General features: G+C 52.4%; 1 protein-coding gene across 4 annotated transcripts in view; it reads right to left on the minus strand.

Moving 5' to 3' along the window:
- Window positions 1–14,625, minus strand: part of CD9 (CD9 molecule) — a 37,435-nt gene extending 22,810 nt beyond the window's left edge. The window contains exons 1-2 of one of the 4 annotated variants that reach the window (XM_025401187.1): window positions 14,380–14,621; window positions 8,882–9,007 (exon numbers count right to left, since the gene is read on the minus strand). In XM_025401187.1, the coding sequence (XP_025256972.1) occupies window positions 8,882–9,007; window positions 14,380–14,445 (192 nt within the window). In that variant the 5' untranslated portion in view covers window positions 14,446–14,621. Of the gene's footprint in view, window positions 1–8,881; window positions 9,008–13,977; window positions 14,155–14,379 lie in introns of those variants that run through there. The other 3 variants (XR_003121734.1, XM_025401188.1, XM_025401189.1) reach the window with 3 other exon arrangements.
- Window positions 14,626–15,135: the final 510 nt, after the last annotated feature.

Consider the following 15,135-nt stretch of genomic DNA (forward strand, 5'->3'; position numbering starts at 1 on the left):
GAGGATGGCTTAAATCCAGGAGGTTGAGGCTGCAGAGAGCTGAGATGGCACCACTGTACTCCAGCCTGGGTGACAAAGTGAAACCCCCATCTCAAAGAAAAAAAAAAAAGAGGCTGATGGTCAAGTCGTAGGTTTAGCTAGCTTAGGGAAAATAAAGAACACCATAGTAGCAATTTCACAGTAGGAGTTACTATGTACAAGGACCCACGCGCCCGCCACATTACAGGAGGTGGTTTATGTACTGTCTCTCACTGAATCCTCTCATCGCCCTCATTTTATGGATGCATCATGCTCAGAGATTTTAAGCAACTCAAAAAGACACAGCCAAGAAGAGGCAGAGCTCAAATGGAACCAGCTCCTTATATACACAACTCAAAGCTATGCTCTTCTCAATGTGCGGTGCTTCCTCACTGGCCGGGGGTGACCGGGAAAGATGCCAATCCCTGAGAAATCTTCTTGGGGGACAAGTGGGAGGCTTGGACATATTGAATTTGGCAAAATGCTCTGACTTAAACCTTAACCTGGTGACAGGGTTTCCCTGCCTGCTGCAGCCTGACAACAGACGCTTTCGATTCAGGGTGTTGACCCTGGCCTAGGGGAGGGCCAAGAGGGAGGGAGGGAAGATGCCGACCAGTAGCTTCTCCCTTGGGTTTGTTCTTGTCTCCCTCCACTGAGGCTGGGAGAGGTGGTGGTCCCTGGGAAGCTGCACCCTCAGGTGCTACCTTCCTTCCACTTCCTACGCCTGGTGTCTACACAAGCAATGGTGACTGGCTCTGCATCTCTCTGGGACCTGGTTTCTGGGTGTGGGTGTTCTAGGTGTCCAGAAAACTCTACATGTGAAGAATCAACTTCCTTTTGGGAGGCACAAGGAGTGAACTGAAGGAGAAGCATTGAGGCCACCTTCTTGGTATGGATATGAAGTAGATTTTCCTTCAATTTCCATTGTAAATCAATTTCCAAGTTGAGCTCCACAAAGTGAGTCTCTGCCAATGGGGCATTCTTACAGGCGTTTCCAGCAAAGTGCAAAACGGATTCTCCTCTTTCTCCGTCTTCCCCAAACTGGGGACATCTCAGAAATGAGTGTTTTATAGACAGATGGAAAGATACGTCCTCCAATTCGTGTTTGAGAGGGAGAAAGACAGGAGGTAGATTTCAGCTTTGAGTCATCTTGTGTGATGTGGTTTCATGAACTGAAGTGAGAAAATATGGATGAATATGAACATTTAGACAACCTTAATCTGTGAAAAATGTTAAGGAGGGGTACCAGTAACAGCAACTACAGCAACAGCAGCAGAAGCTAACACAGGAGCTCTGCCTGTGAGCCAGGCCCATATAACAGCTTTCCATTACATATCCCATTAGTCCCAGTAATAAGCATAAGACGCTGGTTGTATTATTACCTTCATTACACAGATAAGGAAAGTGAGGCTTAAGGAGAGTCACTAATTTGCTGTCTCCCCACGGGAATCGGCGTTTCTATCACGACAACTCCCTGCCTGCTCCTGGCCCACTCCCCGCACCCCAGCAATGTCCCTGGGTCATAAATGGCCCCTGCTATTGTATGTCGCTCTTTTACACCATAAGGGCAGGCTGGGGAGAGGGGTCCACCCACACACTTAAACCCAACATTTCATGACAAGCCAGGTCCCTGGGGAGGCCAGCTTCTGCCTTCTGTGGCCATTTAGTGCTCTGGACACTTGGAAGATTACGGTCCCTACCCCACAACCCATACAATTCAACATAAAAAAAGTTGAACTTGTAAGATAAAGCTCAAAAAAGTGCCCATTTCCCTGGATTCCTTGAGCTACCTGCATTGTTGGTGTCCTAAGCACATGCTTAGTCTGCCTACTGACTCTGTGGCCTCCCTTTCCAGGGGTGCTAGTGCAGCTGGGGGGCTCCTGGGTGGAAGGGGGAAGGTGACCCTAGACAGTTACAGCCTGGGGGTGCCACCACCTTGCTATGCCTGGCTCAGTTGTGTGTAAATGTTTTTTTTTTTTTTTTTTTTGAGACGGAGTCTCGCTCTGTCACCCAGGCTGGAGTGCAGTGGCTGGATCTCAGCTCACTGCAAGCTCCGCCTCCCGGGTTCACGCCATTCTCCTGCCTCAGCCTCCCGAGTAGCTGGGACTACAGGCGCCCGCCACCTCGCCCGGCTAGTTTTTTGTATTTCTTAATAGAGACGGGGTTTCACCGTGTTAGCCAGGATGGTCTCGATCTCCTGACCTCGTGATCCGCCCGTCTTGGCCTCCCAAAGTGCTGGGATTACAGGCTTGAGCCACCGCGCCCGGCATGTGTAAATGTTCGAGCCTGGCCTCACGCTGGTACGGGGCATTACTTTACAGGAGAACATTCCCTATGGGAGCAACAGTAATGCAATGCATGAGAGTTTCCCCAGGGAGGAGGCTAGAATTACATTATAAGGCCCTGTTGCTCCTTCTGATTCTTAGTGGGCTGCTTTAGAGCCTGAAAGCTAGTTAGTATCATCCCTGTGAAAGATGAAGAAACAGACTCCGAGAGGTAAAGCGACTTGCCCATGGTCACAGAGCAGGCATGAGTGACCCAGCTGTCCGCACTATTGCTCTGTTCCGTGCACAGCACATGCCATGCAGAGATCAGTTACTTGCTGGCCTGTCTCCTCCCTGATAGAAGGGAGACAGTTTGGTCCCCTCTCCAGGGTGTGGCAGAGGATGAGGAACTCCGTAAGCTTTTTCTCAGCATGCCTTTCTGGAAATTAGGCAGCTACCTGGTCTGAACAAGTTCAAGAGTTGAGAAATCTTCCCTCCTTTCAAGGACAAAGTCAGCATCATTTAGAAATCTGGAGCCCTTCCTCTTCCCTGGAGAGGAGAAAAGCTTCAGCGAAGTGTGCTGGCGTTAGGATGTTGGGGCTGATTGGGAGGGAGGCCCCGGCCCAAGGTAACCTCTTTCTAAACAAGAAATCCCATTTCAAGTTTCCATTGCCTGCTTGCCAGACGCGTAGCATACGCTGGCCAGCCCATAAATCCCTTTTCCGCTGAAAGCAGGCATTCTGATCTTAACCAAAATCATCTGATGTGGGAGATTGTTTTGGATGTTTTGCTTTAAATTCCAGAATACCACACATTTGTTTTCCATTGTGTACGCCTCGCCGAGCTGTCTGGCGATGACTGCACACACACTTGCTGACACACTCTAGCCACTTGCAGCAGCTTGCTCTCATTCCATCTGCAGAGTTGGCCACCATGTGCGTGCGTGGCCCTGAGTGGTGGGAGATGATCCTTCCTTGACAGTTTTCAAGCCATGCCATGTGGTGCCTGGAGTGGCAGGGTGGGTTAAAAGCACTTTCGGCCCCGCTTGGTGGAACGGCCCTCCTTTTCCAACATGGGATCTTCCAAGCCCCAAGCCAGCAAGGGAGGCCAAGATCCCCAAACTCTTGTCTAACTTATCACCTGCCCTACCCCTCTGCCAGGAGCTCCTTCTTCATATGAGGTCATCTAATTACTAGCAGCAAACACTCAAATATTTGCTATCTATGTTCCACACCCCACCCTAAGTACTTCCCTGGAACTATTTAATTTTCACAATAGGCCCGCCAAGTAGGTAATATTATCTTCTATTTTTTAGATGAAAAAAACTGGGGCACAAAAGTTAAGCTCCTCAACTGAGATCACAGGGCAAGTAAGTGGCAGAGTTAGAACTTGAACCCAGAATGTAAGTGGCAGAGTTAGAACTTGAACCCAGAATGGTCTGACTGCAGAGCCCACATTCTTAATTACTTTGCTAAGCTGTTTGTGTTTTTGATCCATTTCTTCTATTCTGAAGCCAGAATTTTTTCCTTTTGCCCATTCTCCCCCCATTCATATCTAATCCCATTTCAAAGTGGTGTTTTCCATCTTTAAAGGCCCCAAGGGAGTCCATCTGCACAGGAAGGAAGGCAGCTTGCAGATGCCCGCCTCCTCCCCGATAGCAAGGCAGCTGCAGTGGCCACCTGGGCTGGAGGTGCCACCTACACCTGGCCTCACTCGGGGGCGGTGGGGGGAGTGGGCACTCAACGAACAGAGTCTAAAAAAACAGCCGGTGCTTCCTCTCCCTGGCCTTTGGCCTGAGAGCTTCAGCCACACCCTTGGTTCTACTGGTCATATAGTCAGCGTGGACAGAGGCAGCGCTCTGGGAAAGGATTCTCCAGGGCAACTCGCACACCCTCCTCTCCCGCTGGCTGCACTGTTGCAGCTGCCTATTGGCATTGTGTCCATAGACGGGGCCGCAGCCCGTTCAGTGGCCATGGTCCTTCCAAACCCCGTGGAAACAGCCCCAGAGTGGGACCCGGAGCCTCTGCCCTTCCCCAGAACCATCCTCAGCAAAGGGCAGAGGAACAAGATGACATCAGCACAGGCCTCTGTGTTATAGCCCTGAGCACGAGCTCTCAAGACACACCCCAGAGTCCTAGAGGAGAGTGACAGCTTCCCATGACAAAGAAGGCCAAAGTGTCCCTCCTCATCCTGGAAAAGAATCTCATTTCTATTTGAAATGAGCAGTCCCAGCTGGACGCAGTGGCTCAGGCCTATAATTCCAGCACTTTGGAAGGCCGAGGTGGGCATATCACCTGAGGTCAGCAGTTTGAGACCAGTCTGGTCAACGTGGCGAAACCCCATCTCTACTAAAAATACAAAAATTAACTAGGCATGGTGGTACATGCCTGTAATCCCAGCTACTCGAGAGGTTGAGCCTGGAGAATCGCTTGAACCCAGGAGGCAGAGGTTGCAGTGAGCCGAGATTGTGCCACTGCACTCCATCCAGCCTGCGCAACAGAACGAGACTCCGTCTCAAAAAAAAAAAAAAAAAAAGAAAAGGAAGAAATTAGCAGTCTGGGTCTCTAAAGGGTTGTATGTCTTAGGGAGCCAGGGCTACACTTTGACTAGAGTGGAGGAAAGGAGAGTATGAAGAGATTTTCTCAGGCTTGTAGACAGGAAGCTTTAAAACATCTGAGCTTAACAGTAATAAACTTAAATCCATCACGAGAAAGAAGATGTTTACATTGCACCATGGAGAGCAGGAGGAATATGTCTTAGTGGGAAGGGCCTCCTGTCTCTAGGAATGGGGCTGCTGAGGGAGGTATGGACGACTCCCCACCTGGAAAACATCCAATGGAGTTGGGCATGAATCTGGGGTGTGTATGCACACTAGTGCACCACGACTGCCCACCTAGAAGGGAAGACGTGACGTGGATTCAAACACCAGACTTCTATTGACTTGAAAAGCTACGATGAGCCTGGTGCGGTGGCTCACAAAGTCCTGTAATCCCAGCACTTTGGGAGGCAGAGGTGGGTGGATCACCTGAGGTGAGGAGTTCGAGACCAGCCTGGCCAACATGGTAAAACCCTGTCTCTACTAAAAATACAAAAATTAGCCGGGCATGGTGGTTCATGCCTGTAGTCCCAGCTACTCGGGAGGCTGAGGCAGTAGAATCACTTGAACCTGGGAGGCGGAGGTTGCAGTGAGCCAAGATCATGCCACTGCACTCCAGCCTGGGTGACAGAGCGAGATTCTTGTCTCAAAACAAACAAACAAACAAACAAACAAACAAATGACAAAAACAACAAGGATGAGTTCACAAATACTATGATTTTGCTGATCTTTTCATCTAGAGTTTTAATAAATCAGTACACTATATTATTATACTATAGACTCAATCAACTTAGATTTAAAAGAAATTAAACTACGCGCCTGTAATCCCAGCACTTTGGGAGGTCAAGGCGGGCAGATCACCTGAGGTCAGGAGTTCGAGACCAGCCTGATCAACATGGAGAAACCCTGTCTCTACCAAAAATACAAAATTAGCTAGGTGTGGTGGTGGGCACCTGTAATCCCAGCTACTCAGGAGGCTGAGGCAGAAGAATTGCTTGAACCCAGGAGGCGGAGGTTGTGGTGAGCTGAGATGGCGCCATTACACTCCAGCCTGGGTGACAAGAGCGAACTCCATCTCAAAAAACAAAACAGGCTGGGTGCGGTGACTCACGCCTGTAATCCCAGCACTCTGGGAGGCCTAGGCAGGCGGATCATGAGGTCAGGAGATCAAGACCATCCTGGCTAACACGGTGAAACCCCGTTTCTACTAAAAACACAAAAAACTAGCCAGGCGAGGTGGCAGGTGCCTGTAGTCCCAGCTACTCGGGAGGCTGAGGCAGGAGAATGGCGTGAACCCGGGAGGCGGAGCTTGCAGTGAGCCGAGATTGCGCCACTGCCCTCCAGCCTGCGTGACAGAGAGAAACTCCATCTCAAAAAAAAAAAAAAACGCCGGGCGCGGTGGCTCAAGCCTGTAATCCCAGCACTTTGGGAGGCCGAGACGGGCGGATCACGAGGTCAGGAGATCGAGACCATCCTGGCTAACACAGTGAAACCCCGTCTCTACTAAAAATACAAAAANNNNAAAACCCTAAAATCCTAGAATAGGTTTTGAATTAATAAATTCATAATTAATAAAACTGCCTTATTATGGTATTTTTAGCCTCGGTCAAGGATCTTCTCCTATGCCCATGTGTTGTGTTGTTTCTGCACTTGGATAATAACACACAGCTCAGACTAGGAGTGTCAGCAAGGGACTGGCACCTGAAGCTGTGAAGCTCGGTTCCGAGGTGGGGGCTTGGCAGGAGCCACCAGCTGCTTAGTCTGCCCAGCGGTGTTCACTGGAAACTTGGATGTGCATTGGGTAAGCTCTGAAGGGTTTCTTTTCTTTTCTTTCTTTCTTTTTTTTTTTTTGAGATGGAATTTCGCTCTTGTCACCCAGGTTGGAGTGCAGTGGCACAATCTCAACTCACCGCAACCTCCATCTCCTGGGTTCAAGCGATTCTCCTGCCTCAGCCTCCCCAGTAGCTGGGACTATAGGCGCACGCCCCCACGCCGGGCTAATTTTGTATTTTTAGTAGAGACAGGGTTTCTCCATGTTGGCCAGGCTGGTCTCAAACTCCAGACCTCAGGTGATCCACCTGCCGCAGCCTCCCAAAGTGCTGGGATTACAGGCGTGAGCCACCGCGCCCGGCCTGAAGGGTTACTTCTCTAACAGAGCTCACAAGAGCCGCCATTTCTTCCCGCGGGCACAATGCCTGGCAAAAGGATTGAATAGGAAGGGCCCTGAAGACCCTGGTTTCTGATTTTTCTCCAAGTCAGTAGTCCCCAAACTTCTCTCCACGGGGACCTTCTCTGGAATCACATTAATCCGGGCCCTTTTCCAAGTCAGGCTGCTTTGCCTCTCCCAGTTACTCAACCAGGCTGCTTCTCAACTCCTCGGGAGTCTAGCTCCCCAATTGATCCCTCCTGAGACATGCCTCCTTTCTTAAAGTCCTCAGAGGACAAGCCTTTCCATCTGCACTCGGAGGGAAGGAGAAGAGAGACGGACCTCCACACTTCCTGAACAAAGACGAAGCACCAAGCTATGGGAAAAGCTAAGCGAAGAGGCCTAACCTGGCTGGAAGATCATAAAGTTGCATTTTTTGTGTGGACTGGAAATACAGAGCACTCATTAAACTAACCGAGAGTGAAAACCACTCCTTGGGCAATGATTAAGCTGAGAGTCAGAGGGATGGGTGGGAGGCCAGTTGTCCCATCTGAGCTGCACTGGATTACCAGGGAATTTAGGGTTTCTCATGCCTTCCACAAAGTCCCCTGTTATGCCCCTATTGCAGCCCCCGGGGAACGGTGAGGCAACCTGCTTCTTACGGCCGAAATACGGGACTCAGGACAGAGCCGGGGTTGTCTGCAAACTGAGGGAGAAAAACCAATACGGAGCGTTTATAGCGTGAGTTCAGGCTGGGCGTGGTGGCTCACATTTATGATCCCAGTGCTTTGGGAGTCCGAGGCTGAAGGGCTGCTTGAGACCAGGAGTTCAAGACCAGCTTGGGCGACAGAGAGAGACCCTCTCTCTACAAAAAAATTAGCCAGGTATAGTGGTGTGTGCTGTAGCCCCAGCTACTTGAGAGGCTGAGGCCGGGATTATGTAAAGCCCAGGAGTCTGAGGCTGCAGTGAGCTATGATGGTGCCACCATACTCCGGCCTGGGCAACAGAGAAAAAGAATTAAAAAAAAAAAAAGATGTCTGTGGGCCTCCAGAAACAAACATAACATTTTTCTGGAGGCAGGTCGTACGGATTCCAAGGAATTCCCTAAAAAGGAATTTCCCTAAAAAGGTTAAGATGTACTAGTCTAGGATGACAGGATATAGTACTTAAAAACTATCCACAACTAAGTATTTTTGGAGGGGTGGGGGGAAGGAAATTACCAGATAGATATAATTATTATAAAATTATCTCAAAAAAATTATCTCATCTGGGGACAGGATGTTGCTTTCCACGGCTGCATGCCATCGCTTGATGGAAAATGAGAATGTCCCTGGACCAGCATGACTTTTTCCGTGGAATAAAACAGGCAAGTAATCTGCAGTCAGGCCTTAAGACATAAATTTAAGAAATGTAGGCCAGGCACAGTGGCTCATTCCTGTAATCCTAGCATTTTGGGAGGCCAAGGCGGGTGGATTGCTTGAGCCTAGGAGTTTGAGACCAGCCTGGGCAACATAGTGAGATCCTGTGTCTACAAAAAAATTAAAAAGTTAGGTGGGTGTGGTGGCACATGCCTGTAGTCCCAGCTACTCAGGAGCTCAGAAGGCTGAGGTGTGAGGATCGCCTGAGCTGGGAGGTTGAGGTTGCAGTGAACCATGACTGTTAACACTGCACTCCAGCCCGGGTGACAGAGTGAGAACTGTCTCCCAAAAAAAAAAAAAAAAAAAAAGAAAGAAAGAAATGTAGAAAGACCAGCCCCCGATCCCCAGCCTCCCCCACTTTTTTCGTCTTCTGAATTTTCTTCCTAGTTGCAAAGGATTTTTCCCGCTCTCTGAGGCCATGGGTCTGACGAGCTCTCACCCAGATTTTCAGACTCTTAACAACGAAGTTGTTGCTCTTCTGTATGTACGGGGTAAAGCCTGTTTCTGCAAGGCTTTGGCTGAAAAGACCTGTGGTAGATCCAAATAAAGTCCCGCTGACCCCAACCTGGGGGAGGGAGCAACACAGAACATAAACATGCAGCTTCCTCAAACTTCTCCACTCTCCTTTCCCCAGCTCCACACACACAGGTCTGTCTAGAACATGCTGCCAGTAGGACCACAGAAGCTGTGGCTGGGGTGACCTCAGGCCCCCTACCCTCATAGCCAGGCTCACCCAGGTGAGAACCACACCCAGGCAAGAACCATCAAGGTTCGTGTTCTTTAGAAGAAAAGGCGCTTTTGTAAATCCAACGTATTATTAAGTTCCAAACCCAACCCTGCAACCAAGTCCAAAAGCTACGCCTCCTTATAAAATTGAACAGAACAGGAAAACAAAAACAAACAAACAAAAAAGCAGACAAAACAAACACAGGACCCGTGTGTGTAAGGGGTGAGAAGGCTGATCTGCGAGCCCAGCAGCCCAGCAGCCGCAGAGAGCTCATCTCGAGTCAGTACTGGCAGGGCCCTGGGGAGCGCCGCTTATCAAAGCACTCCCAAATTCGGGCCAGAGCCAGCAGCTGCTTCCTCCGAACACAATAGAGCAGGGTCTGGAATGGTGCTGTGGGCCACGTTGAAAAGAAAGGGGTAGAAACCGTGAGTGTGAGCATGTGCAGAGGAATCCTTACCACCATCAAAAGATCGGGGCTTTGTTGTTCACACCCATTGTGGGTGCAGGGGAGAGACCATCAAAATTCTGGGCAAAGGATGCAGACACCTGGCCTCAGCTCACCTCTCCCCAAGCCTGCCAGCTTCGCCCCAGCGCAGGCTGTCTGGGCACTGGAGGTGGGAGCCATTTTATGCAACAGTCCCAGCAACTTGCTTCTGGGGGAAAAGGCAGACCGTGGGGAGGGGCTTTTGCCGCTGCCACCCAACTTGTCCAAGCCCTGCCCAGATCCAGAATCCTGATCCTGAGGGTTTCTCTGACATGAGATTTTATTTTCAGAAGCGGGGCTCCCCCCGTAGCCAAATGAGCAGTAGCAACCCATGAAATGGAGTCGGGGTTTTGATGTACAGGATAAAAGCTGGCGCTGATACAGGAAGAGGCAGGGAGGCCGGTGTGTGGATGGCGAGGGTCCTCCTGGCCACACTTGCGGTTTAGACTTACACACTAGAGAACTGCTCCCACCCTCCCCAGGGCCCCAATCCACTCTCCACTAGTGAGTAGCAAGAGCTACCATTGGAAGACGCGTCTAGTGCAATCTACTATGCTAAGTGCGCTACACACATTCCCCATTTAACTCTCACAGCAACCCTGTGGGGTGGTCACCAGTCCCATTTGGGGATGAGACACGTAACCCAGGATTGGTGCTTTGACCACTAGGCTAAGTACTAACGTATATGGGCAATGAACACAGAACTCCCTCAGAGAGAGACCCCAGCCAGGGTGAGGAGAGGGAACTGAGCGGTAACAGGAAAGAGAAGCAACAGCTGGGCTCTTGCTCCAGAGGTAAAGGCCAAGAAAAGCTGAATTCTGAGGACAAGCCTTGGTATCCATCTCCCATTTCCAATTCATGACTTGTATTTTGTTTATTATGTTATTATTTATAGATTTAGGGGACACGAATGTAGTATTGTTACATAGTGGTGAAGTCTGGGCTTTTAGTGTGACCATCACCAACATAGCATGCATTGTGCCCAACACTGGTTCCTATTTTGGGTGTGTGGGAAAGTCCTGTTATTGCATGTGGTGTGGGGAGGGGCGCTGGGTTCATAGACTGAGCCTGAAAGGACCTTTTGAGACCATCTGTTCCAAGCCATTGTTTTACAGATGAGGAAACTGAGGCCGAGAGCACAGAAGTGACCAGCCCAAGGTTTCAAAGTGAGTTGAGGACAGAGCTGGACTCACATCCAGGTCTCTGAATTCCCAGTTTAGGTCTCTGTGTTTCGCACTAACCTCCCCTAGGTCCAGGGAATACGGTGTCTTGGAAAGAGACCCCCCAGCCCCGCACTGCTATTTCCATTAGGGAGTGAGGGTGAGCGACAGTAAGCAAAGGGGCTGAGGGAGGTGGGGAGGGGACTGGGCTCTCTCAGTACAGCCAAACCTTTCCCTCTTCTGCCCTAAGGAGTTCCTCCCCTTGTCTGACCAGAAAGAGGGCAGACATGCAAGTGTTAGACTGGACTGGCCCTAACCCTGGCTCCCATTTCAGCTGGAGATAAATACTTGCATTGTCTACCACATGGACATCAGCAAGATGTTTTCCCTCGCAACTGGTTTTTGGGGGGTGGGCGGGCGGGCAGGGAGGTCTGAAGGAAACATAGAAACCACCAAAATAGAGCTAGGAGGGCTGGTTCTGGAGGCGCTGGAAGAACAAACTGATTTGCTGGTTGGCTGTGGCCATCAGACCTGGGGAGGCCAGGCTGTGCAGAACGGGCCATCAGGGAGTGATCCACAGGGATGAGATCAGGCCAGGGAAGAGGCACAGCCCCCCAAGAACCATCCTACTCCACAGAGGCTGGCCTCTCTCTGGATGCCTGCTGGACACCCCCTCTCCGCATCCTCTGTGTGAAGCACTGCTGGGCACTGGCCTCACAATTCCTGCTTTCCAAGGCCCACATCAGGTTCCAAATGCCAAGTTTATAAATGTCTGGTCTCAAGAGAGAAACGGATGTGGTGACAACATAATCACCCAAGCAGTTCCCTTGGGTTACAGTTTTCCTTAAGAGAGTTTTGGGAGCTTCATTCCACCCTTCTCCCGTTCCCGCTCAGCAGCCAAACCCAGTTGGGTGAAGTAACCTAGTTCTGAGACCACCCTGCCCCGTCATCTTGGATAAGTCACCTAACCTTCCTGGGAAATAGTTTCCTGATCGTCAGTATAGTGGGGACAATGCGTCCTGCTCTTGGCTACATCATGGGGCTAGAACAAGAAAGGCTCTAAAGACTAAGACTCTGCACAAGTGGACCGACCACAGTCTTCCTTTTCATTACATCATCTCCTAGGGATGAGGGCTTCATCTCCATAGGGACCCAGATACCAGACAAATGAGCAGTAATTCAGGAAAGCATAGCTACTGCCCACCTTCCTGCTTCTGATGAAGATGGAAGAGGACAGAAGTAAGGGCCCCAGGAGTTGTAATACTGGCTCTGTCTCTGTGATCCTGGGTAAATCACCCCATCTTTCTTCCTCTGCTGCCTCACTATGGATAAGAGGGCTGGACTGCACGATCTTCAAAAGTCATTCCAAAGATTTCCAGTGCGTGTGATTTCTGTTTCAGACTACATAGCTCATCAGCTGCACCTAGGCCGGGGCCAGGGGTAGGGGGCTCTGAATACGAGTGGGGTGGCAGGCTGAAGACAGTACGGACAGATTGCAGGCCAGCAGGCCACAGACAAAGTAGATAACCATTGGCCGTGGGAGCCTCGCATCAGCTTCCTGCATATGCCATGGGGCAGATGGGGGTAGGGAGGCACACGGTGGCAGTCTGTGTTTCCCTGCAGTCCCAAACCTGGATGCAGTCTAGGCAGACAGCTGGGGACTAACCAACACAGGCAGGGAGAGACTGTACCTGGGAGGGGAGAGGAAAACTCCCAAAGGTCAAGGGTGGGTGAGGCCAGCTGCCTTCCCACATACTTTTCTGCTGCCAGGGATTGGTAAAAGGAAGAAGCTAAGCGTGGCAGCTGGCTGGTTGCTGGGGTGAGTAGCAACACAGGAGGAGAGGGGTGCCCACGGCCGGCAGGGTCTTCTTAAAGCAAGTCAAGGGTTGGGCAGGAGCACACCTACATGTTGTCCTCACTAGGGCGTGTGTTATGGTGACTGATGCACTAGGGGAGGTCAATCTCTACAAACTGGAAAATCTGTTCGACCACCCCTTCAGCTCTGGGGAGGAGTAAATCTTAGGTGATTTCCGTAAGGAGGCTTGTGGGGACCTCAGTGACCAGGGGAATAAGTACACTTTCTTTTTTTTTCTTTTTGAGACCAGGCTCACTCTGTCACCCAGGCTAAGTGCAGTGGTGCAATCATGACTCACTGTAGCCTTGACTTCCCAGGTTCAAGTGATCCTCTCATCTCAGCCTCCTGAGTAGCTGGGACCACAGGTGCATGCCAACACGCCCAGCTAATTGTTTATTTTTTGTAGAGATGGGGTCTAATGCACTATGTTACTCAGGCTGGTCTTGAACCTGGATGAAAGCAATCCTCCTGCCTCAGCCTCCCAAAGTGCTGGGATTACAGGCATGAGCCACTGTGCCTGGCCAAGTGCACTTTTTCTGTTACAAGACTCTGGCGGCATGCACCTGTTTCTACATCCATCTTGAGAGTGGCACACAGACTATCTTCCTGCCTGCAGAGGGGCAAGTATTGTCATGGGTGTGTAGGGAATGTGGCTACAGAAACAAGGACACAAAGGTTTCCTATTCCTTGCTTCTGTCACCTCTCTGTCTTCCCATTTGTAGAGGCTGAGTGGCCTGCAGTGGATGTCCCTGGAGCTCCTGGCCCCGTTGGCCTCTCCGGATGAACGTCCGCTCTGCGCCCTGCCTGGCCTTGGGTGGGCCGCCTGGGCTGGCCGGGAGGGGAGGGGGCAAGGCCAAGGCGGTCCTGGGCGGGCAGCTGGCTGGCACCTGATCTCTCCCGGAAATGCACACACAGGACTCATCCCACTAGAGGCACAGATAGGTATCTGCCCTCTCCTCTCCTCTCCCCAGCTCCCAGAGTTCTCTCCAGTGAAGATACTTATCAGCCTTGAAAGAAATCAAGACAAGCTAGTCTTTCAGTAGCTGCCAGGGAGTTTGGCGCTCTCACGGTGCTTCAGAATCAAAGTCTGAGGGAACCAGGACCTGCGAGGTTCCTCCTCAAGGGTGGAGGGCCCCCCGACTCTCAGGGACTGGGTCCCGGGGCCGGACCCGCGGCCAAGGCACCCCTTCCGCTCCTGTGTAAAAGTGAGAGCAGCTCTTGGCTGAGCTCTCGCCGTGCCCGCACCCTCCCTTCCTCGCGCCCCCTACTACCTGGGAGACCCCACCCAGTCAGGAGCCGCACTGCTCACCACAGTCCTCCTTGGCCCTGGCCCAAAGAGAGGTGCTCCGCTTCTCCCTGCCTTCCCCTCTGGCACTTGGAGGGGCTTGGGCTGGGAGCAGACACACAGCCCAGCTCAAATCCTAGGCGAGGGAAAGGGCTCAGGACCCGCCCGCACGCTCCATCCCAGGAGGGCCCGGCTCCCCACGCCCGCTGGGCGGTGGTGAGCCCCCACCCGAATGCGCCCGTCGCGGCCGTCCCGCCCGGCTCTGGACCCGGCCTTGGAGCCAGCTGGCAGCCGCAGGGCCCCCTCTCTTCCCGCCCGGTGCCTGCCCGGTGCGGGCAGTGCCAGCTGCCAGCACCCGCGGCCAGTGTCCGGGGTCCGCGAACAGGTGGCCCCTGAGTGGAGCGTGCGGCAGTCGCGCTCACTCACCCAGAAGATGAAGTTAAATCCGAACAGCAGGTATTTGATGCACTTGGTGCCTCCTTTGACCGGCATGGTGAGGGCTAACCTAGCCTGGGTCGAACGGGTGCGGGACTGAGGGGCGCGCGCAGCTGGGACAGGCGGGGCCCGGGCTGGACACAGATACAGGCGGCTGTAGGCTGGTCTCCGGCTGCACTTTTAAAAAGTGCCACTCCTTAGGGCGCGCGACCCGCTGCGGTGCGCATGTGCCGGGAAAAGCCGCCCCCACTCCCCCGCCGGCCACGCCTCCCGCCCCGTCGGCCCCTCCCCGTCGGCCCCGCCCGGGCCGCACCCCGCCCCCTGCCCCCGCCCAGGTCCGGGGTGCCTCGGCCCCAGCTGCCCCTCCGAGCCCGACCCTCTCCCTGTTTCCCCGCCTAGTCGCCCTAACCGCCACCCGCCACCCCCTCCTCCTTCCAGCCGTCTTGGGGTCTTTCCAGGCAGCCACTCCCTGCCACTTTTACCGCGGACTTCTGTGGAGGCCTCGCCCTTCCGGTTCCCCCGGTTTGGTCTGGGCGCCCGACCCGGCTCTCTACTTTGGGAGACTCTCCCCGGGTCGTCGGGGCTAAAGGCCCCTTGTCCAAGGCCTGGTCCCGGAATGAGGGGCCCTTCTGCTTTGCGAGGATTTAAAGGGAAGCCGCCTGGCTTATTTCGCCCTCGGCTGCCTCCTTGCAAGCCTTCGCTCGCTGGCCATACTTTTCATTGGGCACAGCATGTGGGGTAGGAGGA

The sequence above is a fragment of the Theropithecus gelada genome, chromosome 11, assembly GCF_003255815.1.
Source record: "Theropithecus gelada isolate Dixy chromosome 11, Tgel_1.0, whole genome shotgun sequence".
In the NCBI taxonomy this organism is placed as follows: domain Eukaryota; kingdom Metazoa; phylum Chordata; class Mammalia; order Primates; family Cercopithecidae; genus Theropithecus; species Theropithecus gelada.